Below are 26,738 nucleotides of genomic sequence, written 5' to 3' on the forward strand. Positions count from 1 at the left end.
CTTATAACACTGTTTGTTTGGCAGCTGCCTGCTTTGTCCACTGCTCGCAGGAAGAGCAGCCCGTTGGAGCTAGCTGGTGGGGGCTTGTAACCAGGGTGGACAGGCAGCCCCCCTATCAGCTCCCTGCTCCCCTAAGTTCCCTGTGCAGCAGCTGCCCAGCAGGCTATCGATTGCCAGGCAGTTCAGCTGTGCCTTCCCCCGCTGCCGTGTGCTACTCCTGCCCTCTGCTTTGGAGCTGCTCCTGGGAGCCTCCTGCTTGCTGTGTGGGCAGTGGCGGGGGGTGGGGGGAGGGAAGGAGAGGGGTGCTAATGTCAGGGAGTCCCCCTCCCTCCGTCCCCTTCTCCTTTACCCCATCTCAACAGAGCAGGGGAGGACATGACAGGGCTCAGGATAGAGGGAGCTTGCTGGCAGCAGCTGCTGTCTCAACTTGCTGACCTACTTAAAAGGGCAGTGTACTTAGAGTGGGGCCAGCGTACTTACAGGGGTAATGCGTGTCTCTCTCTCTCTCTCTCACACACGGTGTGTGTGTCTGTCTGTCTCTCTCTGCCATGCTGTCTCCTTTCCCTCCATTCATGCTGCCTTGTAGTGTGTGAGGCTACGTTAACAACAATGTGTTAACCCTTGAGGACTCATCCGAGTGCTAGTTCATCATTTAGCAGTAAGGCATTCCCTGGGAAATATCCCACCCTCTTCCACCCTCTGACTTCACCACCTCAACCAAGCTTCACAATCATCATTGCTGTGAATAGTATTCAATTGTTTAAAACTTATACTCTGTGTGTGTGTACATATGTGTCTGTGTATATATGTATATATAAAATATAGTCTTTTGTTTGATGAAAAAAATTTCCCTGGAACCTAACCCCACCTCCTCCCCACCCCTCCATTTACATTAATTCTTATGGGGAAATTGGATTCGCTTAACATCATTTCGCTTAAAGTAGCATTTTTCAGGACATAACTACAATCTTAAATGAGGAGTTACTGTATACCGTTTGGGCTTCAGACTATTTGAAAGAATCAACTGATCAGTTTAAAGAGATACAAAAAGTGACAATTATTGTAATAGCTAATTGGAGAAGGATGCTACATTTGTTCTCCAAAACTATATGTTTCAGGAATCATTCATATTTGTTTTAATGGAAATGAAAATTTACGGTTTCAGTCTTTTATATAATGAGGAGTCACTTTGTTTTTCCAGATTTGATGCACCAGCTGCCTCTGTTAACAGAGAGACAGTACATAGCAACAATCCACACTCGCCTTCAGGATTCTCAACCATGGAAACTACCGGGGCTGCAAGCTACTGTTAGATTAGCATGGGCACTAGCATTGCGAGGAATATCCCAACTGTCTGATGTGACAGGTAAATGAATCCAAAGTGGAACTGCTATAGCTGAGTCTTCAGGGTCCCTTAATACTATAAGTCAGAGCAGCTGCTACTTTTTAGGGGAACAGTAACTGCCCTCTATCACAGAACTGTGCCACTGATAATTTGTATTTGAGAGTTTTAGAATTATATTAGTCTGAAAAGTACACAGGTTTAGAAATACGTACTGTTTCATGATATAAACTCCATAATATCCCTTCATTTCAATAACAAATTAATATTGTGCTAAAAAAATGTGTAAAATTTCATTTAATACCGGTTGGTGCCCTATGCTGTAACTCTACCAATAAAAAAACAAAAATAGATTCCAATTTGTGTAAAAGCCTTTGATTTAAAGGCAGCTCCATTGTAGCTGGATATTGTAACACACATTGTCTGCTGAAAGGATATTTGAGGACCGTGGATAGTTTTCTTCCAAAAGATGTGGACTTCTGAAGTGCTGTAGTGGATCAGAATTAGGGCATGGCTACACTTGCAGATGTAGAATGCCTCGAATTAAACCAGCCTTCAGAGAGCGCAGTAGGGAAAGTGCTGCAGTCTGTCCACACTGACAGCTTCAAGTGCACTGGTGTGGCCATGTTTGGGCACTTGCAGTGGCATTGGGAGCGGTGCATTATGGGCAGCTATCCCAGCATGCAAGTGACTGCAACATGCTTTTCAAATGGGGGTGGGGTGGAGTGTGATAGGGAGTGTGTTGTGTGTATGTGGGGAGAGAGAGAGTGGGGTTTTGGGGGACTGAGAGTATGTCAGCATGCTGTCTTGTAAGTTCAGACCGCAGCAGACCCCCCTCTTCCCCTGCCTCTCTCTCTCTCTCCATTCCACACTAATGGTGGTTTTGTCTCGGAGCAGATGAGCAGCCAGCTGTCAGAAATGGAGCTTTCAAAGGGCATATCCACATTCCTGCAGTGATTCAAAAACAATGACAAGAGTGGCCACTTGACTTAAGGGGATTATGGGATGTTTCTGGAGGCTGATCAGAGCACAGTAATGCTCACACTGATGCCCAGGCGTTTCAGCCAAGGTGCACCAAGCGTTAATCTTCTCACCGAGGTGGAGTACCAGGACTGCTCTAGCCGTGGAGTCAGCGTGCTCTACGTGCCTTGCCAGTGTGGACGGGTAGTGAGCTAGGGCGCCCAGGGCTGCTTTAATGTGCTCTAACTCGCAAGTGTAGCCAAGCCCTCAGATCAGTTTCAGAATATCCTTTCTGCGAAGTTAAATCATAATTAAACTTCACAGTACTAACGGTCTTTAAAGGATAGTTTTTGATTGTTATAAATAAATGGGGGCTTACAGCCCTGCATAACTGGATTTGGTCACACTTATTCGGAGAACTAAGTGGATTATGCAATTCTTTCCTCTTCAGTCAGAGTTCAAGTACTGGGTGTCCCACTGTATTGGCATAACCTTTACAGTCCACTGTTCTTTTGAACATCCAAAAGACTTAGGTGATATACATTTATGTTGATTTGCAAGTAAGCCAGGAACTTTGAAACATGCGTACTTTGGTAAGTGAGATAATTGCATTCTTTCTTCCTTTCCCCTTTCTTCATTCTTTCTAGCTCTTGCAGAATTCACTGAGGCAGATGAGGCAATGGCAGAGCTAGCAATTGCTGATGATGTCTTCCTGTTCCTTACTGAATCTGTGGTGGGATCTGAAAAATTCTACCAGGAAGAATTTTACATCCGCAAAATTCATAACCTTGTCACAGACTTTCTTGCACTCATGCCGATGAAAGTAAGTTGTTATGCATGTGGACTGGCGGTTGGTGAGCATTTTGGATGTATAATCCAAATTTCATGTACAGGACGAGTTAAGGCATCTATCACCATGGTCTTGAAGCGCTAGGATTCAGAAAACTGCCAATTAATTATGTATTTGATTAATGGAATTAATACAGTTTTCTGTTTAGTTTCCAAATAACGATGCTCTAAAAATAAGAGTTTACATGAGTATAGTGAAATTTTAAAAGCAAACTGTTCATGTGGTAGTACTTACAATTTTTAGTAAATGCCAGTTTTTTCTATAGACATAGTACTGCAAGCTGAAGTAATTTGTGAATGGGAAAAGATCAGTAATCCACTATACTGTGTCAGTGCTTTTTAATTTTTTACCAGGAATAGACTTTTGTATATGTGTCTGGGAGGGGTGCTATCCTTCCTTGCAGCAGAATACTGTTCCTATGGAAATAACAATTTGATTTACCAGGAATTGAAACTTTTGTGCTGCAAAAATGAAAAGGATGTGTTTGTAGCAGTGTGAGCGATTTCGTTGGCGCAAGAACTTGTATTCATGCATTGAAAGCAAGAGCTCTGAGAAAGTGTAGTGTCTCTTTTAATAATTGGTGAAAGCTTTATTTTGTGTCTTTTGTGTCGAACAGTTGTGTGTACATTTGAGTTGCCAAATAATGACTGAGCAGTCATAATTTTAATTCTTTTTTTATGTGCATACCTTAAAGGTATCTCTTTGTTCATTTTAGGCTGGCATGAGAACGTCTGGGGGAAAAAATAATTCCTTCTGCTTTAAGAATCTTTTTGAGTGCACATATAAACATATTGTAAACTGTTTAATTTAAATTCTCTTTTGTTTATTATGTTAATTGCTGAACTGATTTAAAAGCTTTTCTGAATTCACAGCAGGTACAACACTAACAATTTCAATGCAAGTATCCTGTGTACACAGCTTCACCAGTGTGCCTCAATCCACTTCTGTAGGGACCACATACAAACACTTAGAGGGGAGTAACATGCTGTAACAGGCTTTGGCCTTTCTGCTAAGGCTGAGAACAAAGGTGGATTGTCTGATGCAGACGTATCCCTTAGGAAATAGGCTCATTTCATGTAATCCATTGAATAGTCACAGTATAGTAATGTCTTTCCATTGGCTACAGCCCTCTGGATTGGATTAAAGTGATGACCTAGAGGTATGAAGGGATTCTATTTAGAAACAGAGTATTGCCATATAGGATCAGAACAGTGGTCTGTCCATCTTTTCTGGTATCTTGTTTCTGTCGGTGGCCAGTAATAGTTGCTTCAGAGGTAAAAACCTTGTAGCAGACAGAGTTCTTGCTTGCAAAAGAATCCTTTCCAATCCTGTTAGTTAATGGTCAGATTATGGAATTTATATTCTTGTTACATTATAGAACTTTGAATGTTCTTATTATCCACATAAATGCTTCATCTTATTTTTTTAATCCTACTAAACTCTTTTCCTCAATGATACATTTTGGTAGAGAGTTCTGCAGGTTAATTATTTTTTGGGCCAGTGCACTGATAACAGTGGTTGTCACTTGTGTGGTACTTTGTCAAAGGCTTTTTGAAATTCAAAAAAATTGTCATCTGTTTCTTTTATCCAATGATTTGTTGACACATTCAGAGAATTCTAGTAGATTAGAGAGGCACAATTTTCTTTTTTCTTTCTCCCATCATATTGCATTCATCTAGCCATTTTAACACTTTAATTATAGCAAACAATTTTCTTGATATTGAAGCAATGCTAACTGGCATGTAATTCTCTAGGTCACCCCAGAACTCTTCAAAAAGATAAAGACATTTGCTACCATTCAGCATGGTAGCTGATTCCTTGAGGAATTTAGCTCTTCTGAATTCTGTTCATACAAGGCACTATCCTAGAATGCTACCTCTGTTTTCTCTCTCCACATACACAAACATATTAGTATAATTAACTTAAATTTTTGATTTTGGTACAGAAGTTCATTTAATCTATCTAGTTTTCCAAATTGAAAATATTAAAGGATGTAGTTTTGGGGCCTGATCCAAATCACACTGAAGTAAATGGAAATACTTCCATTGACTTGGATCAGGCTCTCACTGCAGATGCAAAGAGCCTTGAGAGAAAGGAAGTGGTTAAATATTTCTTTCTTGATTATTGGCTCCACAAATTATTGGTGGTTCTTCAAGTATTTGTCCACATGGATCCCGCTCTTGGTGTACATGCTCTCCATGCACACATGATGAAATTCTTTTTCCCTGCAGTGTCTGTTGGAATTGTGCCTAAACCTTGTGCCCCTTCACCGGAGGGCATAATGGGCGGGGCAGGTCCAAGCATCCCTCAGTTCCTTCACCAATACAGAATCCTGGAGCAGTGGCTCTCAACCTTTGCAGACTACTGTACCCCTTTCAGAAGTCTGATTTGTCTTGTGTACCCCCAAGTTTCACCTCACTTAAAAACTACTTCCTTACAAAATAAAACATAAAAATACAAAAGTGTCACAGCACACTATTACTGACAAATTGCTTACTGTCTTGTTTTTACCATATAATTGTAAAATAAATCAATTGGAATATAAATACACCTCTACCCCGATATAACGCGGTCCTCAGGAGACACAAAATCTCACCGTGTTATAGGTGAGACCGTGTTATATCAAACTTGCTTCCCACCCCATTCCTTGTTCCCTGACTGCCCCCTCCAGAGATCCCCATCCCTAATCACCCCCAGGACCCCACCCAACCCCCCTGTTCCCTGTCCCCTGACTTCTCCGACCCCTATCCCCCCTACCCCCCGACAGGCACTCACTGGCAGCGGCAGGAAGCCGAGCAGCCCAGCCCCAGCCTGCTCCACTCTGCCACCTCCCAGCCGTGGTGCTCTGCTTCCTGCCCCCGGTGCGTGCGGGGAGGTTGGGGAAAGGATGTCCCCCTCGCACTCACCTGCGGCGGGAAGCAGAGTGACGCGACCCCAGCCTGCTCCGTTTTCCTTGCCCCTGCCCCAGCCCCAGCCATGTCATTGCGGGGCAGCTGGGGAAAGGTCTTGCACTCACCTGCGGCGGGAAGCGGAGTGCCACGGCTGGGAACTGGCGGAGTGGAGCTGGCAGGGGCTGGGCTGCTTTGCTTTCTGCCGCTGGTGAGTGCGGGGAGGTTGGGGAAAGGACGCCCTCCGTACCTGCGGCCCAGCCCTCTCTCCTCTGCCACCTCCCAGCTGCGGTGCTCTGCTTCCCACGGCAGATGAGTGCGGGGAGGTTGGGAAAAGGACGCCCCCCTGTACTCACTTGCAGCGGGAAGCGAAGCGCTGCTGCTGGAAGCTGGCGGAGTGGAGTGGGCTGGGGCTGGGCTGCTCCGCTTCTGCTGCTGCTGATGAATGCGGAGGGGGATCCCTTCCCCCTCCCCCGAGCGACACGGCTGGGGCCGGGGTGAGGGAAGCAGAACGGGCTGCTCTCGGCCCCCTGCTAATCCCCCGGGCCACTCTTGGGGGCCCCGCAGTCCCAAAGTGCCCTCCCACAGCTCCTGTGCCCCAGACCCGGGGGAGCTCTGACCACCCCCGAGACCCTCTGCCCCTTATCGAACCCCCCGGCCTGGCCCGGCACCTTTAACACGCTGCTCAGAGCAGTGTGTGAGAGCTTTACCGCCTTGTAAGTGAACCCATGTTATATCGGGTTGCGTTATTTTGGGGTAGTGGTATATTTCAGTGTATAGTATATAGAGTAGTATAAACAAGTCATAATATGAAATTTTAGTTTGTACTGACTTTGCTCTTGCTTTTATGTAGCCGGTTGTAAAACTAGGCAAATATTTAGATGAGTTGATATATCCCCTGGAAGACCTCTGCGTACCCCTGGTTGAGAACCGCTGTCCTAGAGGAGAAAGACTCCGTAGTAGCAGGGAAGAAGGGATCCATGTGGACATAATTACGATGTTATCATATTATTGGTTATCAGTCATTTGATTTATATCCACTGAGAATTTCTTCCTACTATTGGATGATATGGTAACAATTTAAACAGAAAATTAAAGTAAAACCCTGCAATTTGATAATGAATGTCAATCTATTACAATAGCATTTTTGTTTGTTAAGGACATGCGAAGGAATGTTAACATCTGTTTTATAAAAATAGATAAGACTAGGTTGCTCTTTGTAATCTTTAAGATAATTTTTTTTTCTTGGCTAAAAATAGACCAACATTCTTCTCTACTTCATAAATTGTGTAGGTGAAACAGCTGAGAAACCGTGCAGATGAAGACGCTCGTATGATCCACATGAGTATGCAGATGGGTAATGAGCCACCTGTTTCCCTTCGGCGGGATCTGGAACATCTTATGCTTTTAGTAAGCCCTGCTTTTAATTATGTTTGTAAAAAGGGATTGTTTGGAGGTTTTCCTATTGAAAACTTCTGATACCTTAACAGTAAAACACATTATTTGAATAATAAGATACTGTGTGGGGCATACCTTACCTATTTTTATTTGTAAGTAGAAATCTTCATATTTTTGGTTAAATTAGATGTAGACATTTTCATTAACTAATCATGTAGTTGAAATCATTTGCTGACTTGGCTTCTAATAATAAATGTCAGGGTACCTCTACAGAACGAAATTAATTCGAACTTATTCTATTCGAATTTTCGGAAGCGATTTTATACATTCGGTGTTGTGTGTCCCCACTAAAGTGCATGAATTCGGCATCCACAGTACTGAGGCTAGCATTGAATGTCGGAGCTGTGCACTGTGGGAAGCTATCCCACAGTTCCCGCAGTCCCCGCCGCCCATTGGAATTGTGGGTTAAGCTCCCAGTGCATGATGGGGCAAAAACATTCTCGCGGGTGTTTCTGGGTGTGTGCCGTCACTCGCTCCTCCCTCCATGAAAGCTACGGCAGATGCCATGCTGCCAGCAGATGGTGCAGTACGGTGCACCGCCTGTCTCCTGGTACTCTGAATCCACCTCGCATGTCCTCTCATCTTTCTATCTACTCTTTTATCTAACCATTTCCCACCTTTTTTCGGCTACCGTGAACCGAGCAGTACAGCTTCCGCCACAAACTCTGCTCTCCCACTCTTGCATTGCTAGCTAATTTTTCTATGTTGTCTGTCCTGGGCTCGCGTGCAAGCTACAGAAGGCAACAATTCCTGGCCGTTTTTCAGCCATCGTGAACTGAGCCGCACAGCTTCTGCCGCTTTTTCCATGTTGTCAGTCCTGGGCTCCTGTGGAAGCTACAGACGGCAACAATTCCTCGCCGTTTTTCAGCCACTGTGACCTGACCACACAGCTTCCGCCGCAAACTCTGCTCTCCCGCTCTTGCAGCTCTAGTGAGCTTCCCGACTCTGTGAAAGCTACAGAAGACAACCATTTACTGCCTTTTAGCGTCCATCTTGAACTGAACAGGCCTCCTACGTTTCACGCCCTTTTTCCAGGATTACCCGTGCAGGCGCCATAGCGCGGCAGTCATGGAACCTGCTCAGATCTCCGCTGCAGTTTTGACCATTGTAAATACCTCGCGTATTATCCAGCAGTATGTGCAGTATCTGTAAAACTGGGCGAGGAAGCGATGACAGTGCAATTACTATAGTGATGAGCACATGGACACAGATGTTCCTAGAAGCATGGCATATGGCGATTGGGAGATCATGGTGGCATTGGGCCAGGCTCATGCCGTGGAACACTGATTCTGGACCCGGGAAACAAGCACAGACTGGTGGGACTGCATAGTGTTGCAGGTCTGGGATGATTCCCAATGGCTGTGAAACTTTCGTATGCACAGGGCCACTTTCATGGAACTTTGTGACTTGCTATCCTCTGCCCTGAATCGCAAAGACACCAAAATGAGAGCAGCCCTCACCCTTGAGAAGCGAGTGACCATAGCACTGTGGAAGCTTGCAACACCTGACAGCTACCGGTCAGTCAGGAATCAGTTTGGAGCAGGCAAATCTACTGTAGAGGCTCTTGTGCTGCAAGTAACCAACGCAGTCATTGAGCAGCTGTTATCAAGGGTAGTGACTTTGGGAAATGTGCAGACCATTGTGGATGACTTTAATGCGCTGGGGTTCCCTAACTGTGGCGGGGCGATAGACGGAACGCATATCAGTATCTTGGCCCCGGCACACCAGAGCGACCAGTACATAAACTGCAAGGGGTACTTTTCCATGGTGCTGCAAGCACTGGTGGATCACAAGGGACATTTCACCGACATCAACGTGGGATGGCCGGGAAAGGTGCATGACGCTTGCATCTTCAGGAACTCTGGTTTGTTTGAACAGCTGCAGGAAGGGACTTACTTTCCAGACCAGAAAATTACTGTTGGGGATGTTGAAATGCCTATAGTTACCCTCTGAGACCCAGCCTACCCCTTAATGCCATGGTTCATGAAGCCATACACCGGCACCCTGGACAGTAGTACGGAGCAGTTTCAACTATAGGCTGAGCAAGTGCAGAATAGTGGTAGAATGTGCTTTTGGACGTTTGAAAGCACGCTGACACAGTTTACTGTCTTGGTTAGATCTCAGCACAACCAATATTCCAATTGTAATTGCTGCTTGTTGTGTGCTCCACACTATCTGTGAGAGTAAGGGGGAGACTTTTATGGTGGGGTGGGAGCTTGAGGCAACTCGCCTGGCAGCCAGTTTCGCACAGCCAGACAAAAGGGCAATTAGAAGAGCGCAGCAGGGCGCGCTGTGCATCAGAGAAACTTGAAAGCTGTTTTCATGACTGGCCAGGGTACGGTGTGACAGTTGTTTGTTTCTCTTGAAGTTACCTCGCGCGCGCGCGCACACACACACACAATACAGTATATATAAATAAATGAAAGGAAATAAAGTCAAAATTGTTCTTTATTATTTGTTGCACAACACATTGAGAGAAATCCGAAGGTAGACTGGGGGTGGGGGGGTGCGTTACGGAGGTGGAGGAGGAAGGGAGGACAAGTCCAGAAACCAAATCAAAAGTTTGCATATGCCAGCTTTCTGCTGTTTGGGCGATCCTCTGGGGTTGAGTGTGTGGGTCCCCGTAGCCTCCCCCTTTGTGTTCTTGGGCATCTGGGTGAGGAGGCTATGGAACTTGGGGAGGAGGGAGGGCCGTTACACAGGGGCTGCAGTGGCAGTCTGTGGTCTTGCTGCCTTTTCCGCATTAGATCCACCATACAGTGGAGCATGTCAGTTTGCTCCCCCATGAGCTTGACCCTAGCGTCCTGCCTGCTCTCATCACACATGTCCCACCTCTCTTCGTGTTCCTGTAATACTTTACGGGACTCCACAATTGTTTGCCTCCATGCATTCAGCTGGGCCCTATCAGTGCGGGAGGACTGCATGAGCTTGGCGAACATGTCCTCCCGAGTTCGTTTTTTCTGCCTTCTAATCTGGACCAGCCTCTGGGACAGTAGATAGGGGCCGCGTTGAAACATTTGTACCTGCAGGAGGAGAAAAAGGGAAGGTAGTATTTTAAAAGATACATTTCGGAGAACAAAGGGGGCACTTTGGTGTGAGTAAGCCATCACACACGGCCGGGCAACAGAATTCAGCTTGCAGGCAGCCTAGGGGTGCGCGGGGTTGTGCTGCTTCTACATTCATTCCAATGCTTTCAAACTGCTGGGCCCCCTTTCCCACAGCAAGCAATGCCTGGTGGGTTTGCCATATAAAAGGAGGGCCTGCGGGCTCTCTGGGATGATCACTTCACACAACATTCCTGCCTCTATCTCTCCCTCCCACCCCCCCTTGCGTGGCTCCGATGAGGCTCTGAGCCAGGGATGAGCCCTTCAAACTAAACCCGACCAGCCCAGCATGGCTGGGTTTAACCCCCAACCCCGCACCACATGGCTCCAATCAGGCTCTCACTCACCAGAAGTTCCTTCTCCAGGGTCATGGTCCGGGAGCCCGCCTTGGGAGTGGGGAGAGGCTATTGGCTCCAGTGTTAAGAATAATTCCTGGCTAGGAGGGAAAACGGATTCCCCACTTGCCGCCTGTGCGCTGTCCTCCTCCTCTTCATTCTCCAATGACTCTTCCTCCTCACTCCATGCAACTCCCCCCCCTTGCAGGTGTCCACGGACAGTGGTGGCGTAGTGGTGACGTCACCCCCCATAAATTGCATGCAGCTCAGGGTAGAAGCGGAATGTATGGGGCTGTGACCCAGAGTGCCCATTCGCCTCCCTGTCTTTTTGGTACACTTGCCTGAGCTCCTTGATTTTTGTACAACACTGCTCTGTGTCCCTGGAGTAGCCTCTTTCCGTCATGGCCCTGGAGACTTTAGCGTACGTATTTGCATTCCTTCTTTTGGAACGTAGTTCTGCCATAACAGACTCGTCTCCCCAACATGCGATGAGATCCAGTACCTCCTGTTTGGACCATGCTGGAGCTCGTCTGTGAATCCGGGACTGCGTGATCTCCTGTGATGGTGGACTCTGCATGGTGGACTGTGCTGATGGTCACCTGTGCTGATGGTGACAAAACAGGAAATTAAATTCAAAAGTTCCTGGGGTTTTTCCTGCTCACCTGGCTAGTGCATCAGAGTTGAGAGTGTTGTCCAGAGCGGTCACAAGGGAGCATTCTGGGATAGCTCCCGGAGGCCAATAACGTCAAATTGCGTCCACAATACATTTAACCTGGGATTGCGATCTCGATTTAAGCGCTACTCCGCTTGCCGAGGTGGAGTACAGAAATTGGATTAAAGAGCCCTTTAAATCGAAAAAACCAGTTTGGTCGTGTGTATGGAATCTTTTTTTTAATTAACTCGGCTAATTACGAAATAACAGACTAGTGTAGACCAGGCTTCAGTTTATTTTTGTTCAGCATATAAATATTGCACCATTTAATGTACTGTGGTGCAACAGTTTAGATACCTGAGTATCTTTTGACATATGACTGTACATACATTTTGCAGTATTTTAAATGTAACTCCCCCCCATGTTAACACAACTTTAAAATTGAAATTCCAAGTTTACAAATCTCAAAACTATGGTTCCCATCTAACAGAATTTCAGCCACTTTGTGCTTATGTAGTGTTTTGTGTTTCTGCATCATCCTATCAAAATTCTATCTACTTACCTTGGGTGAATAAAATATCATTAATTTTTACATGATTGTTAGTCATTATGGTAAAGTGTGTGGGTATAGATTTTTGCGTCTGATCTTGTGATTTTTCATGACAGTTTTTCAAGGCTGCTATATACAGTACATAGTGTTGAGATATTAAATGCAAAAAGACCAAGTTACAGCGGATGTGGGAATTATAACTAAATTTCCTGTGTTTCATTAGCATAAAATTTCAGCCTCTGTAGAAGGTCTTTTTCCATTCTATTTCTTTGTTTGAAAGAAATAAAGTTGGTCTTGTGTGTTTATTTCAGTTTGTGATTGTTAAAGTTAGATAACATATTCAAATATTGCACGTGGGTAGTGTACATTTTTCCGTCATTGTTAAGAAATGTTGTAATAAAAAGAATTCGGTGAAGTATACAAATTCATCCTTAAATACAGTGTACAAGGCAAGTTTTGAAATGTTAAATTCTAACCAGTTTAAAGCTAGAGACACATTTAAAAATATTTTTATCCACAAAAACAATTAGACAATTTTATAAACCACTAAAAAAGGAGCTTAGAATAAAAAAACCTTCTTAACCAGAACTTGTTATGGCTCTTGTACACAGCTATAACACACCTATAAAATGAAGAACTTGAAACAGAAATTATTCTGAAGGAAATTTGAGCAGTCAAAGAACAATTAAAAGCTTTTAATCCCAACATTGGTTCATTGATTTTAAACTAATTGCAACACAAATACCCAAATGCTCATTTAAAGGAAATACCAATGTGTTGATATCTAGGGTTTTATAGGCAACAGAGGGAGAATACCATTGAAATTTATAAATAAAAATTATTTAAAAAATCTGAAAATTTCAGGGTTTTTTAGCTATGGATTGTTGTCACATTACTGCATAGAAGCTGCCATTTTCAGGAAGGGAATATTTAAAAAATTGCATGTTAACAATGAGATTATTTTTCTTCCTGTATTTCCAGGTTGTGCTGAAGTAGTGTTCATTGTTAAAGTCTTGGCCTTTTTATTTGTGTTGACGTTTTTTTCTCTCTAGAAACATATTTTCTGTCCCCCTACAGATTGCGGAGTTGTATAGGAAGGATCCCTTTAATCTGGAACTTGCTCTTGAGTATTGGTGTCCTTCAGAACCTCTCCAAAGCTCCACCATTATGGGATCTTATCTTGGAGTAGCCCATCAGCGACCTCCTCAGCGCCAGGTTAGCAAATTCAACTTTTTTCCTCCATTGTTTGCAGTGGAATTTTTTTTTTTTTTAAACTTGTAATTTACTTTAGTGTCATGGTATTAAAAGCTGCAGGCTGGAGCAGCAATAGCTCCTGGAATCAAGAGGAGTAAAGGTGGTTTTTGAGGAACTGGTAGAGCCACTCTCATATGGTCTTAAGAACCTGTTATCCATTGCCAAGATATTAGTGCAGTGCTCCCACCCAGTGTTATATGGGCACCATTGGCATGCTATAAAGGGAACTTTTACCAGTTGTCATTGGCTGTAGATTGTTCTCTGGGGTATCGGCGGGTATTAATGGGAAATAATCTAACCTCTTTCAAAACTCTTGTTTATGCTTGAGCTATCTAATCGAAGACTTCTACACAAGCAGCTACATTTTCTCAGTGAACATTGCTAATAATAATGCTTTGCACTTACGTTGTACCTTCTGTCTGATTATATCAAAGTGTTTTGTTGATATTCCCAGAGGAAAAACTCTGTTAAGGTGCAGTTAAAGTCTCTTAAGGTTAGAAAACATTACAAGGATGTTGTAATTATCTAAAACCCAAGGATATAAGATTAGGATTAAAAACAATCCAAATATGTTAAGGTAAGAAATGCACAATTAAGGCATCCAAACAACCTTAGCTGTGCCTGTAGTAACATGTAATTACCATGCAATTATTTAGCGTTTTTGGTTTCAGATTAGATTTATTTTTAAAGACGTATATTAGATTTTTGTCATAGTTTTGCCCTTTTGGCATCACTGCAGTTAATGTTATGAAAAATTATTGTACCCTTATTGTTTGTGTTCCTTTGCAATATTCTGAATATTTTGTGCATCCTTTTTCTCTTCAAAATGTGGATATTTTCTGTTCAATGAAACAGAACAAGCACTTCACAAATTTATTTTGGAGTTACGGTGGGGGTTTTGTGTTTTTTAAGTCCAAACCAGAATATACTTTATCATTTTGGAGTCTCTTGTCACCCCAATAAGGTTAGATTTCTTTTTAAACATTTACCTTTTTTTGTTGCAGGTTGTCTTGTCAAAGTTTGTTAGACAAATGGGAGACCTACTCCCCTCCACAATTTACATCCCATATTTGAAAATGCTTCAGGGATTGGCCAGTGGGCCCCAGTGTGCTCATTATTGCTTCAGTTTGCTGAAGGTCAATGGCAGCAGTCATGGTAAGAAAAGTGTTTGACAGTAGGCTCACCTCTCAATCTTCTCCTAGACAAGGTGGACAAAAATTTAGATCTAGATGAGATTAATTGTAGTTTATTACTTAGTTAGCTACTATTAGTCTTACACTTTTAGTACGGAGGTAAAACTCATTTTCACTTTCAACTGCATAAAGATACTGGTTTATATATGTTAATTAAATATTTGAGTGTCCTGATTATGGGAATGGCTGAATTCCTAATATGTTTGATTTTAAAATATTTTATAGCTTTCTGTTAATGAGAGCTTCAATATATCACTTTAGCTCAGTATAGCATGTTGAAGAGTTACTTCTTAGCATAAAATAGCCAGGCTGTGTATTTGCAAATACATTTTTAAATCATGGCTGGCATTTCTGAGCTTGCGTTTAGAGGCGTCCTGAGAAAGTGCCATCTTTTGTAACACAGTTAATATAAGAGAGTACTTTCTGTCTCATTTTCATACTAACTTCTCAGGGAAAAAAAATTACTAGACTAACGTCTTTACACATTCAGCATTACAAAGGTTCTGATTCATAAACCCATATGATAGCATGATTAAAACAGTAAATCTATTTTACACCTGATTATCATATTGGTAATGTCATAGCTCTTCAAAAAGACCATAAGAGCACAAAGGTCACCAACACCAGGCTTTTATCATAAACTTTATTTTCCTCTCTGTCCCACTTTGAATCTGAACTGAAAGTTGTGATCACTGATTATCTCTTCAATTCTGGTGTGCCATTGCAGGGTACTGACGGCTATGGAGAAGGGTGTGTGTGTGTGTGTTTTACAGATGCCAATAGGCACTTTTTCCCCCTCAACTCTCAGTGAGAATGTTTTGAATGTTTGGAAAGCAACTCGCATGTTTGGGCATTAACATAAATAATAAAAGCGCACAACCTCTCATACATAGAAGAATTTCTTACTACTTCAGCTTCCAGAATACTGTGCTGAGTACAAGTTAAGGCCATTTTTTAAGGTTTGGTATCCCCTTTGCCACCCTGTAAAAGAGCAAAATTATTTTGAAATCAGTTTAAACGTTTTTCTTTCCTAGCTGAAAACATCCAGGGAACCGGTGGCAGCCCTGTCTCCTGGGAGCATTTCTTCCGCTCCTTGATGCTGTATCACGAGCACTTAAGGAAGGACTTGCCAAGTGCAGATAGTGTCCAATACCGTCCCCTCCCTCTCCGAGGAATCACCCAGAAAGAACAGGATGGATTGATTTCCTTTTTACAGCTTACAACTACTATAGTGAAGTGGGTAGGTAACCCTTTTCTTTCTTGTGTCTCGCTAACACGTTTCTGTTTCTCTTGCAAGATGACATTTGAACTGACTTATATATTTGAGTTTGCACATAATTCAGTGGTGGTGACCTATGCCACATTTGACTAAAATGACATGCTGGGCACAGCTAGCAGTTGCTGTTATTTGATTTCTGGACTTCATAAGTGATAGCAGGAATGACTGAGTTGGACAAGCACATGATAAAGCAAGAAGGGGCAAGGTCTGTTATTGGTACTGCAAATTGCTGATTTTTAACTTTTATGACTCTCTTCCTTCCCTGTCGTGGAGTTGTTGTCTCTTTCTTTCACAGCTAAGACAAGTTTAAAAGAAATCAAGTCAGAGCTGAAGAACTCTGAGCATTTACATTTAATAATTTGAGAGGGGAAAAGCCAGAAAAAGTAAACTAAAATAAGAGAGAAAATGGGCAGGGGAAGCAAACTGCCAGTGAAACTTGCCTCCAGGCTGCATTTAAATGGCTGCCAGTCCTATAGCTGAAAAGGCACCTTGAGTTAAAGGGGTGGGAACCCTAAGCAATGGTTATAAAAATAATGCTTCAGTGCAGGCTCTACATAGGTGGTACAGCTTTAGTTCAATTACTGAATACCCACCTGAGGAGAGCGTAATTGTGTATTAAGTATTCTTAGAATTATTTAGCTATACTAGAACTGTATGCCAGTTGAATAGCTTAGCAAGAGGTTTCAGATATGCTTTAACTAGCCCTACCCAGCCTTTAGATCTTAACAAGTTTAATTTCAATGTAGTGAATGTTAAAAATAGATAATACAGGCTTGTAATAGAAATAGTGACAGAGCCCTTATCTACTCTGGTGTGAAGGGGCTGTTGAAGTATAAGCACTTGATTTCTCTAGAGAGACAGTTGTGTGAGTGTGTTCCCTGCTAGTATATACTTTGGAGTTACAGAAGAGACTTGAGCTTCCAACGTATATATGCACAGTTGCTTTAATACATGTTGAAAGAAGAAAAAAGAGGGTGAAATACTTGGTAATTGTATTCAATTATTTTTAAAAATAAGCTTTTTAATAAAAAATGTTTTAAATCAGTTAAAACTGATGCTTTAAGTTGGGGCAGTCTTCCATTCTTCCCATCTCTAAGGTGTGTTGGGCTAGAAAATGGCATCACCATTGCTTAGACTTTTTGAATCATTTGAGTTAGGTGTTGCAAAACTCCAAGACCTTTCAAAGTGACAATGTGTACTGCTCCCGCCCCCTCCCTTGTTTTGTGTATCATTTTGCAGAGTGAGAATGCTCGTTTGGCCCTCTGTGAGCACCCCCAGTGGACTCCAGTGATAGTCATTTTGGGACTCCTGCAATGTAGCATCCCTCCCATTTTGAAAGCAGAACTATTAGAGACTCTTACTGCCTTTGGAAAATCTCCTGAGATAGCTGCTTCACTCTGGCAATCACTGGAATACGCACAGGTATTTTAGGATTTTGTATACTGCTTAGAACTGTAGTATCTGAGTCCTGGCTGAATTGTAATATATTTTAACATTACATACTTAAATCTTAGTGGTAATGAGACACACTTTTCCTAAATATTCTGTTAATCACTTATTTCCATTGCTGATTATCAAATTCACATTGTTTCTTACTGTAAAAAGGGCCTGTGCACTGATAATAGTGGTGTGTTCTTATTGCTCAAGGAAAGGGAATGGGGAGAAACCGGCCCTTTGCTCGCATACTATGGGAGACCTAAAGATTCGTGAACCCCTAAGTAATGCTATTGTAAGAGATCGCAAGATAGAGTTTTACTTCTCTAGACAGTCTAGGAGTGACATCACTTCACTGGAAGGAGTTCTGTCCAGTCCTTGGCTGAAATGAAGACGCAACATGACATAGTCCTTTGAGGGTCGGGGGGTAAAAGTGAATGTGGAGGATTTGTATGGCTCTTGGAGATGTGCAGCCCATTGTTCCGCCAGCAGATAAGAGAGTTTTTTTTTTTTTTTTTTAAATCTGCAAGAAGTGATGGGTAGGGAATACAATAAGCATTTTTAGTACAATGTAACATCAGCCATTACTTCAGTGAACATCACTTCAGTACTGGGCAAACTATAATAAAGAACAATATTGTCAGACATGTAGATGAACATAATTTGTTGAGGAAGAGTCAACGTGGTTTTAGTAAAGGGAAATCATGCCTCACCAATCTACTAGAATTCTTTGATGGGGTCAACAATCATGTAGACCAAGGGGATTCAGTGGATATAGTACACTTAGATTTTCAGAAAGCCTTTGACAAGGTCCCTCACCAAAGGCTCTTATGCAAAGTAAGCTGCCACGGGATAAGAGGGAAGGTGCTCGCATCAATTGGTAACTGGTTAAAAGATAGGAAACAAATGGTAGGTATAAATGGAGAGAGGTAAATAATGGTGTCCCCCAGAGGTCTGTTCTGGGACAAGTCCAATTCAACATACTCATAAATTATCTGGGAAAAGGGGTAAACAGCGAGGTGGCAAAATTTGCAGATGATACAAAATTACTAAAGATGGTTAAGACCCAGGAAGACTGCGAAAACCTACAAAAGGATCTCTCAAAACTGGACGACTAGGCAACACAACGGAAGGTGAAATTTAATGTTGATTAATGCAAAGTAATGCACACTGGAAAGCATAATCCCAACTATACATATAAAATGATGGGGACTAAATTTGCTGTTACAATTCAAGAAAGATCTTGGAGTCATTGTGGATAGTTCCCTGAAAACATTCACTCAATGTGCAGTGGCTGTCAAAAAAGCTAACAGAATGCTGGGAATAATTAAGAAAAGGATAGATTATAGGACAGAAAATATCATGTTGCCTCTATATAAATCCATGCTATACCCACATCTTGAATAATATGTGCACATGTGGTTGCCCCATCTCAAAAAAGATATGTTGGAATTGGGAAAAGGTTCACAAAAGGGCAACAAAAATGATTAGGGGTATGGAACGGCTTCTATATGAGGAGAGATTAATAAAACTGGGACCTTTTAGCTTGGAAAAGAGATGGCTAAAGAGAGAGATGATTGAGGTCTATAAAATCATTACTGGTATAGAGAAAGTAGATAAGGAAGTGTTTACTACTACTCATAACACAAGAACTAGGGGTCACAAAATGAAATTAATAGGCTGCAGGTTTAAAACAAATAAAAGGAAGTATTTCTTCACACAACGTACAGTCAACCTGTGGAACTCCTTGCCAGAGGATGTTGTGAAGGCCAAGACCATAACAGGTTTCAAAAAAGAACTAATTACATTCATGGAGGATGGGCGGGAATGGTGTCCCTAGCCTCTGTTTGCCAGAAGCTGTGAATGAGTGACAGGGGATAGATCATTTGATGATTAGCTGTTCTGTTCATTCCCTCTGGGGCATCTGGCATTGGCCCGGAAGACAGTATACTGGGCTAGATGGACCCTTAGTCTGACCCAGTAGGGCCATTCCTATGTTCTTATTTCTGTCAGTAGCTGTGTAGAAACACATTGTTTTTCCTTTCTGTTTTTTAAGATATTACAGACTGTAAGAGCTCCGGGTCAGAGGCAAGCAACTGGCATTGAGGTAAGGGTTCTTCTTCTTTAGGAAGCCACTTTGATTTATATACAGATGAGTGCAAGGGGGTAAATGTAGAGGCCGTGCCTGCTATTGAGTGTTGGAATAAAATCCCTCTTTGCTTTGCATCTATTATTCCCATACCTGCTCATGGCTCCTAGAAGTTTGTTTTATCTTGCTTTGTAAATCTAATGGAGTTCTTAACGTTTGTTTGGTCATGCCTTGCAGCTTTCTGCTATGTATGGACTAGATGTCTTTGCCCTTCTTTTCTCACTGCTTGCTTATGTACATTTTTCCCCTAGAATTCCTTGACTGCTTATTGTTTCCCATATTTCATTTTTTTCTGCATTATCACTCAGTTTTAAGTCACATAAAATCCATTGTGATTTACCTAGAAAAAGGAGTCATACTTATCTACGCTTATTAGTATGTCTTAGTGCATCAAACTTTTGTAAGTATTCTCTCTCTCTCATTTGTTTTCAGAGTTTTCCTCCCAACCCCTTCCCCCCCCCTCCAAACAAAACACGCATTAAGGTTACATTCTAATCAGACATGCAAAGTATATCGTTATAGTCAGGCAGTAGTTCTACTATAGCTAAGGTCGAAACTTGTTTACTGTTTAACAGGTGGTTTAAGGACAAGTCTACACTACCCTGCTACATCGGCACAACTGCACCGATGCATCTGCGCTGCTGTAGCCTATCTGGTGTAGATGCGCTGTGCTGACAGGAGAGCATTCTCTCGTCAGCATAATTACTTCACCTCCACGAGAGGTGGAAGCTATGGCCACAGGAGAGTATCTCCTGCCGACATAGCACAGTGTGGACACCGCTTTAATGTGATGTAACTTGCATCACTCAGAGGGGTGTCCCCCAAATAAATACCACATCAATTTTTTTGCGGTTCTTAAGTTCTTATAACTTTTTTTGGACCCATCTATGATTCTTATTGTAGTTCTGATCCTCCCCAAACTGATCTCACCCACTCAGAATTGATTTTTAGCTAGTGTCTATCACTCATTTTTTCTCTTGGGAAAAACAATATTTAAAAAGCTATTTGGAGTTAAAGCTTGAGCCACACTGACAAGCGTGTCCCAGAGCTGACGAAGAGCTTTGTGCAGTTTGAAAGCCTTGTGTCCTCCCAGAACACTGAGTCGTTCCTCATGTCTGCTCATCAGCCCAGACTGATTCGTACTTATCGTATATCCCCAATGTCCATTGCCACTTCCAGAGGGCAGAGTAGAGGTTGTAGGGCTGGGCAGTTGTGTACCATAATTCAGTATTTGCGGGTTTTCAGAGATTTAAGTACTGGTGCATTTAACATCATAGAATGGTATGAGGCACTGCCAGTCAATCTTAATTCTGTGTAAATAACAATTTTAAGCAGTGAATGTATTATAAACTATTATCTGTCCTCTTTTCCAACATGGTTTTTAAAAACACCTAATGGCCAAGACGTTTGAAAACTGGTGGCAGCTTAGAATATGTTTTAGGCTACAATCCTGAAATGTGATGCATGTAAGACAGTGGTTCTCAAACTTTCGTACTGGTGACCCCTTTCACATAGCAAGCCTCTGTGTGCGACCCCCCCCTTATAAATTAAAACCACATTTTTATATATTTAACACCATTATAAATGCCGGAAGAAAAGCAGGGTTTGGGTTGGAGGCTGACAGCTCGTGACCACTCCCATGTAATAACCTCGCGACCCCCTGAGGGGTCCCAACCCCCAGTTTGAGAACCCCTGATGTCAGAGGACTTCTGTGCCTGTGCAGAGCCCCACTGAAGTGAAATTGGATGTGATGTTGGAACCAGCACACGTGCATCACATTGTAGGTTCGGGTCTAACTTGTTTGTTTGCTTGTTTTTGTGGTGGGTAGTGGCAAAGAAATTGGTATTACGATTAAAAAGAATGGTAGATAAAGCAACAGTTGAATTTAATAAGAGTAAGAGCAATCACCACATTATTATGCTAATTGCTTTTCAAATAATGACTTATTAAGGTAACTTCAATTTAAAAAAAAAAATTGGGCCCAATCCTACTTTCCCTGTGCACCCTGACTCCCACTGAAGTCAATGAGAATGAATTTCCGTCATTTCAACCTTCAATCAACATTCCCCTCCCTTTTGTTGGTTGTGTTTCAGCCTTATTATTGTGAATGTATTTTGATTTTAATTACAAATCTGCTGAGGTGGAATCTTGTTACTGTTGTCTGGTTCTTTAGTGTTATTTCTTAAGTTGAGTCCTTGATGTTTTTTTCTCCTCCTCTTGGGAAGGTTGAACTGAATGAGGTTGAATCTCGGTGTGAGGAGTACCCTTTAACCCGTGCCTTCTGTCGGCTAATCAGCACGCTGGTGGAGAGTTCATTCCCTTCTAACTTGGGGGCCGGACTGCGCCCACCAGGCTTTGACCCCTATCTGCAGTTCCTCAGGGACACTGTGTTTCTCCGATTTCGCACCAGAGCTTACCGGATTGCTGCTGAAAAGGTAATTTTTGGTTGTGAAGATAGTTCTTTTGGGACTAAAGCGCTTTAGTCCTTGGCCTTGGAAGAGCTGTGATGTGCAAGTTTGATGCAGCCGTGATAAGTCTATGGATTCTTTAAATCAAAGTTGTAGCCAAATGACATCCTCCACTCCTGAAAAGCAGATTGTGGAGAGATTTACAGTATATATCTTCATTGTTCAAGACTCACTTGGTTGTCCTTAAAGGGCTAGAAGCACTGAGTTTCTTGATACTAACACATTTAAATGGACAAGATGTGATAGCCTTTCAACAGCCAGCAAGGAGACACCGAAGTTTGCCACTGATGTGTGCATGAACACCTGCCACGTTTAAAATGCGGAGCACAGAATGTAGACTGGAAAGAGCATTTTTAAATACCACTGTTTGCATTGTCAAAAGCAGGCTAAAATTAGTAAACAATAGGGATCAGAGTTGTATTGGGCTTCCATACTCCTCTGGTATGATAAGAACTCTATTTCTGAAGGCAAAGTGTCTCCAGCCACGTGAGAAATACATGGAGTTAGCTGTCTGCAGTTGTTATATTATGATATTTTATAAATTGCTTTGTTACCGTAATTTTACCAGTTTGGCTAATGATTGCTAAGCCTAAGTAGCTTTCATAAACCTGAATAATTAGAACCTTCATCCACCAGTTAGAGTTCTTTCATCATGACCATTTCACAAGATTATTTAACCAAAAATAGCATTAACATAGTATTTTAACTTCTTGAAGCATGGAATTTGAGTTCTTCGATATGATTCTTTTTGATGAAAATGCATTTACATTGAAAGTCGAGTGACCCAGGCAGGGCAAACAGTCAAGTTTACCAGCATATTCATTCTTTCATACATTTCAGAATGTTTGCATCTGGCTTTGAATATACGAAAAATACACTATCGTTATGTTCACAGATGTTCTTTTTAGTTCAAAAAATCACACTGAGAGTATTTCGAATTCTCTGACTTTAGCAATTTCCTAGTGCTATGGGACAGTAATTTTAAAAGCAGACACATTTTTCTTGAAGTCTTGCCCAATCCATTGTTGAATTGCTTCACTTTCCCTTCTAGTTATATTGTTCTGTCATCCCAGTTTTGTATTATAGTATTAATAATATCCTGTGTGTGATTTTTGTGCGTTTTTTGTTGTTGTTTTGTTTTTGTGGTTGTCCACAGTGGGAGGTAGCTGAGGTGGTTCTGGAGGTTTTTTACAAGTTGCTGAGAGACTACGAACCTCAACTTGAAGACTTTGCGGATCAATATGTGGAGTTACAAGGTTAACTTGTTCATTTATTTACTGTCAAACAAGATTATTACTTTCACTCTGCTTCCATACCCCTGTAACGTGATCTTATCACATTTCACAAGCAAGCTGAGTCAATGCTTAGATGGGAAATAGCCAAGGAACTCTAATGTGCTGCTGATTCAGTAGGCTGCTCTCTTTTCTGAATCAATAATGAATCAATGCCCCAGCATGGGACTAGAGTGCAATGTGCTTCAGGAGGCGCTGTCTTTCAGATGAGATATAAAGCTGATATCCTGCACATTTGTGGTCATTGAAAATCTCATAGCACACTCAGAATATTAGGAGCATCCTGGCCAAAATCGAGTTAGGAAGCTACATTTTGTTGACCAGAACTTGTCCTGCAGTTTCATTTAGATATAGTAGTATGAATGTTCTATACTGTTAAACAGCTGCTTCCTTTCACTCTGGATGGTGGGTGAAGTGATTTTCTCCATATGTATAATTAGTGAAGCACTTTGCATTCCTTCAAAAAGAATGTATAATATAAGATGTTTGAGCACTTTTTTGTTGTGTATTTTCTACTCCCTTTCCCCCGCATATCACAGCAGAAAACATCCTACCATACAGCAATAAATCAGCAGTTACCAGGACCCAAGGAGGCAAGTGAACTGTCTATCAAGATTGGTAGAAAGGCACCACCCACTCACTTACTCAGTCTTTTCCTCCTTGCATACTAGCATCCAGATTCCTTTAGTTTGAGTCTTTGTGTTTTCTTCTAGCTCTTTCTCTAAAGAAGGTAGAAGAAAAGAATGAAGAAAGAAATGAGACCAGCAGAAAGGCAGTAGGGAAAAGAACAGGCTTCTTAGTTGTAGAAGGAAGAGGGCATCAGGGTAAAGCTTACCCTGTGCATCAAAAGCGCTAAACCAGCTTTACAGGACTCAGTTCTTGCCCTTTGCTGATCCTAATTAGTAGGTGCTGTTTCCTTTGTATTGCTGACTTGCTATGGCATGATCCTGTCCTTTTGTGAGAGATGATCTTTTCTTCTAGTCCAACTGCTTGCTCTCACAGGAGCACCTGACTGAAAATAGGTGCTTATAGTCCTTAAAGTAGCCACATATTTGAAAAGGTGGGAGTTGGTGGAAATGCCAACCTTGAACTTATGGGTGTAGGCTTTAAACCTTTGTCTTGTCTCCATGACATGGCAGCCAGATTGGGGAAATGGTAATTGGTGCACCTTTTAGGACTGGATCTCAATTTATTAATTACTGGCTATATGGGCAGACATCAGTCATTTGCCTACTGTCTTCTATGGTTTACCAATATCCAGTTGACAGCTGGTTTGAGGGGAATCTTTCTGCCTTAGGACATAGGCACTGCTACTTCATGAGAAGAATGCCTTATATTTATTGTGACTTTGCATTTGATTTTCTAGTAACTATAATTATCTCATAAAAAAGCAACGTTTAACAATTTATTTTTACTTAGAGATTGTAAATGTCTTATTCTTGGGCCTGAATTTCTGTTCCTATGGCTTATATCTAAATCTCCATTGTAATCACACAGCCAATTAAGGATGCTTACTTGATGTGTTCTCTAGTCAATTTTCGATTGATGTTACTGAAATAGTGAAGCTTATCTAAAGTTTAGAAATGATTCATTCTAGGAAGTTAAGATGAGTACTTGCTGAACTCTGGTTTAATGAGGGATACTACTCTTCTGAGGCCCACTAAGAAGGCAGTTGCAGCATTATAGTGAGTTTGAGGCTACAGTTGAGTTTATTCATCTTAGTTTTGTTTCTTGGTGTCTTGTACTGCACATTTTTAATGTGAAGTTTCTCACTAAGTGATGCTTGTAATTTGCGACAGGCTCAAAGAGCCTTTAGAAACCGTGCTAAGTGGAGAGCCAGGCAGAAATGTCTTTCTAGTAAGTTTGGCACAGTCTGGAAGGCCTCTAGATCACACAGTAAAAAGGATCCTTTCAGCTCCAGTATTTTGTGTCCTACATCATCTTCCTTTGCCTTGTTTGGGAGGATAAGTAAACTGGGAATGATAATATAGACCAGTGGTTCTCAAACTTTTGTATTGGTGACCCCTTTCACATAGCAAGCCTCTGAGTGCGAACTCCCCCACCTTTATAAATTAAAAACACTTGTTTATATATTTAACACCATTATAAATGCTGGAGGCAAAGCGGGGTTTGGGGTGGAGGTTGACAGCTCGTGACCCCCCCATGTAATAACGTCATGACCCCCTGAGGGGTCCCGACCCCCAGTTTGAGAACCCCTGAAATAGACTTTCTCTTATTTGAAAAGTTTGTTTTTTTCTTTTGCCTCCTGATTTTGTTTTCTGATGATGTTTGAAGTTTTCTTCTATGCTCTAGTTCAGTGGTTCTCAAATTAGGGCTGCTGCTTGTTCAGGGAAAGCTCCTGGTGGGCCGGGCTGGTTTGTTTACCTGCTGCGTCTGCAGGTTCGGCCAATCGCAGCTCCCACTGGCTGCGGTTTGCTGCTCCAGGCCAATGGGGGCTGCAGGAAGGGCGGCCAGCACGTCCCTTGGCCCGTGCGGCTTCCTGCTATTCCACTATTTTTTCCTAGCTTTTATGAGCTGCCATCTGCTTAAATGGCTTTTGGCTGGAGCATGCTCCAAGGAATTTTCCTGTGATATCTCGCATTGCATTGAGGTGTTGCTTGCTACAGCAGCTGCTGTTGAGATGTTTTCTGGTATGGAATGGAGTAAGAGGATTCCTCTGACAAACAGAATTACTAGTAAATAATTTTCCCCCATTTTTTTTTCTTTTTTTAGGGGAAGAAATAATAGCACATAAACCTCCTGGATTCAGTTTGATGTATCATTTGTTGAATGAGTCACCAATGTTGGAACTGTCCCTTAGTCTGCTGGAAGAAGGGGTTAAACAGCTTGATACATATGCCCCCTTTCCTGGTATGTGCCATTAGTTTATTTTTAAGATAAAGGTGAAGAGTTTACCAAAAGCGACGTGACACTGATATTTCTGTATATCTTTTGTTTCTCAAATATATAAAGTTATGTTTTGAGGGAAGTTAATTGAAAAACGTTCAGATCTCAAGGTACTTTTCTGACAGAGTATTTTGATGAGCTGTTCAATTACCTTTTTGTAGAGGCTCCAGGAATTGTGGCTTGCTGTGAAACTGTTGTATATGTTTGCTTTTTTGTTTATGTTCTGTAGGGAAGATGCATTTGGAGAAAGCAGTGCAATATTGCCTGGCACTTCTTAATCTGACCCTACAGAAGGAGAACCTCTTTATGGATCTCTTACGTGAGAGCCACCTTTCCCTAATTGTCACACCTCTGGAACAGCTGCTGCAAGGAATCAACCCCCGCACTAAAAAGGCAGACAACGTGGTAAACATTGCCAGGTAGGCACAAATTACTTTGGGAGGCAGGCACTTTGGCTGTATTGGAAAGTGAAGAGAGTTGAATCCACACAGCAGACCCTTCTGCTTGCTCAGAGCCTCGCTGAACAGTGAATTTTGTACAGCCTGAAGAGCCCACCAGCATACATCTGATTGCAAGAGTGGGGCCTATGTTTGTATTTGCTCCTTAGAAGAATTCCTCAGAAC

General features: G+C 42.2%; 1 protein-coding gene across 1 annotated transcript in view; it reads left to right on the plus strand.

The window, feature by feature from the left end:
- NUP205 (nucleoporin 205) overlaps positions 1-26,738 on the plus strand; it is a 74,413-nt gene that overhangs the window by 13,114 nt on the left and 34,561 nt on the right. The window contains exons 7-18 of the mRNA XM_039494389.1: positions 1,202-1,366; positions 2,950-3,125; positions 7,334-7,450; positions 13,217-13,354; positions 14,398-14,548; positions 15,621-15,826; positions 17,105-17,287; positions 19,356-19,406; positions 21,674-21,883; positions 23,073-23,172; positions 25,942-26,079; positions 26,345-26,534. Coding sequence (XP_039350323.1) covers positions 1,202-1,366; positions 2,950-3,125; positions 7,334-7,450; positions 13,217-13,354; positions 14,398-14,548; positions 15,621-15,826; positions 17,105-17,287; positions 19,356-19,406; positions 21,674-21,883; positions 23,073-23,172; positions 25,942-26,079; positions 26,345-26,534 — 1,825 coding nt within the window. The remainder of the gene's footprint in view (positions 1-1,201; positions 1,367-2,949; positions 3,126-7,333; positions 7,451-13,216; positions 13,355-14,397; positions 14,549-15,620; positions 15,827-17,104; positions 17,288-19,355; positions 19,407-21,673; positions 21,884-23,072; positions 23,173-25,941; positions 26,080-26,344; positions 26,535-26,738) is intronic.

This window comes from Mauremys reevesii, linkage group 1 (genome assembly GCF_016161935.1).
Source record: "Mauremys reevesii isolate NIE-2019 linkage group 1, ASM1616193v1, whole genome shotgun sequence".
Taxonomy (NCBI): Eukaryota; Metazoa; Chordata; order Testudines; family Geoemydidae; genus Mauremys; species Mauremys reevesii.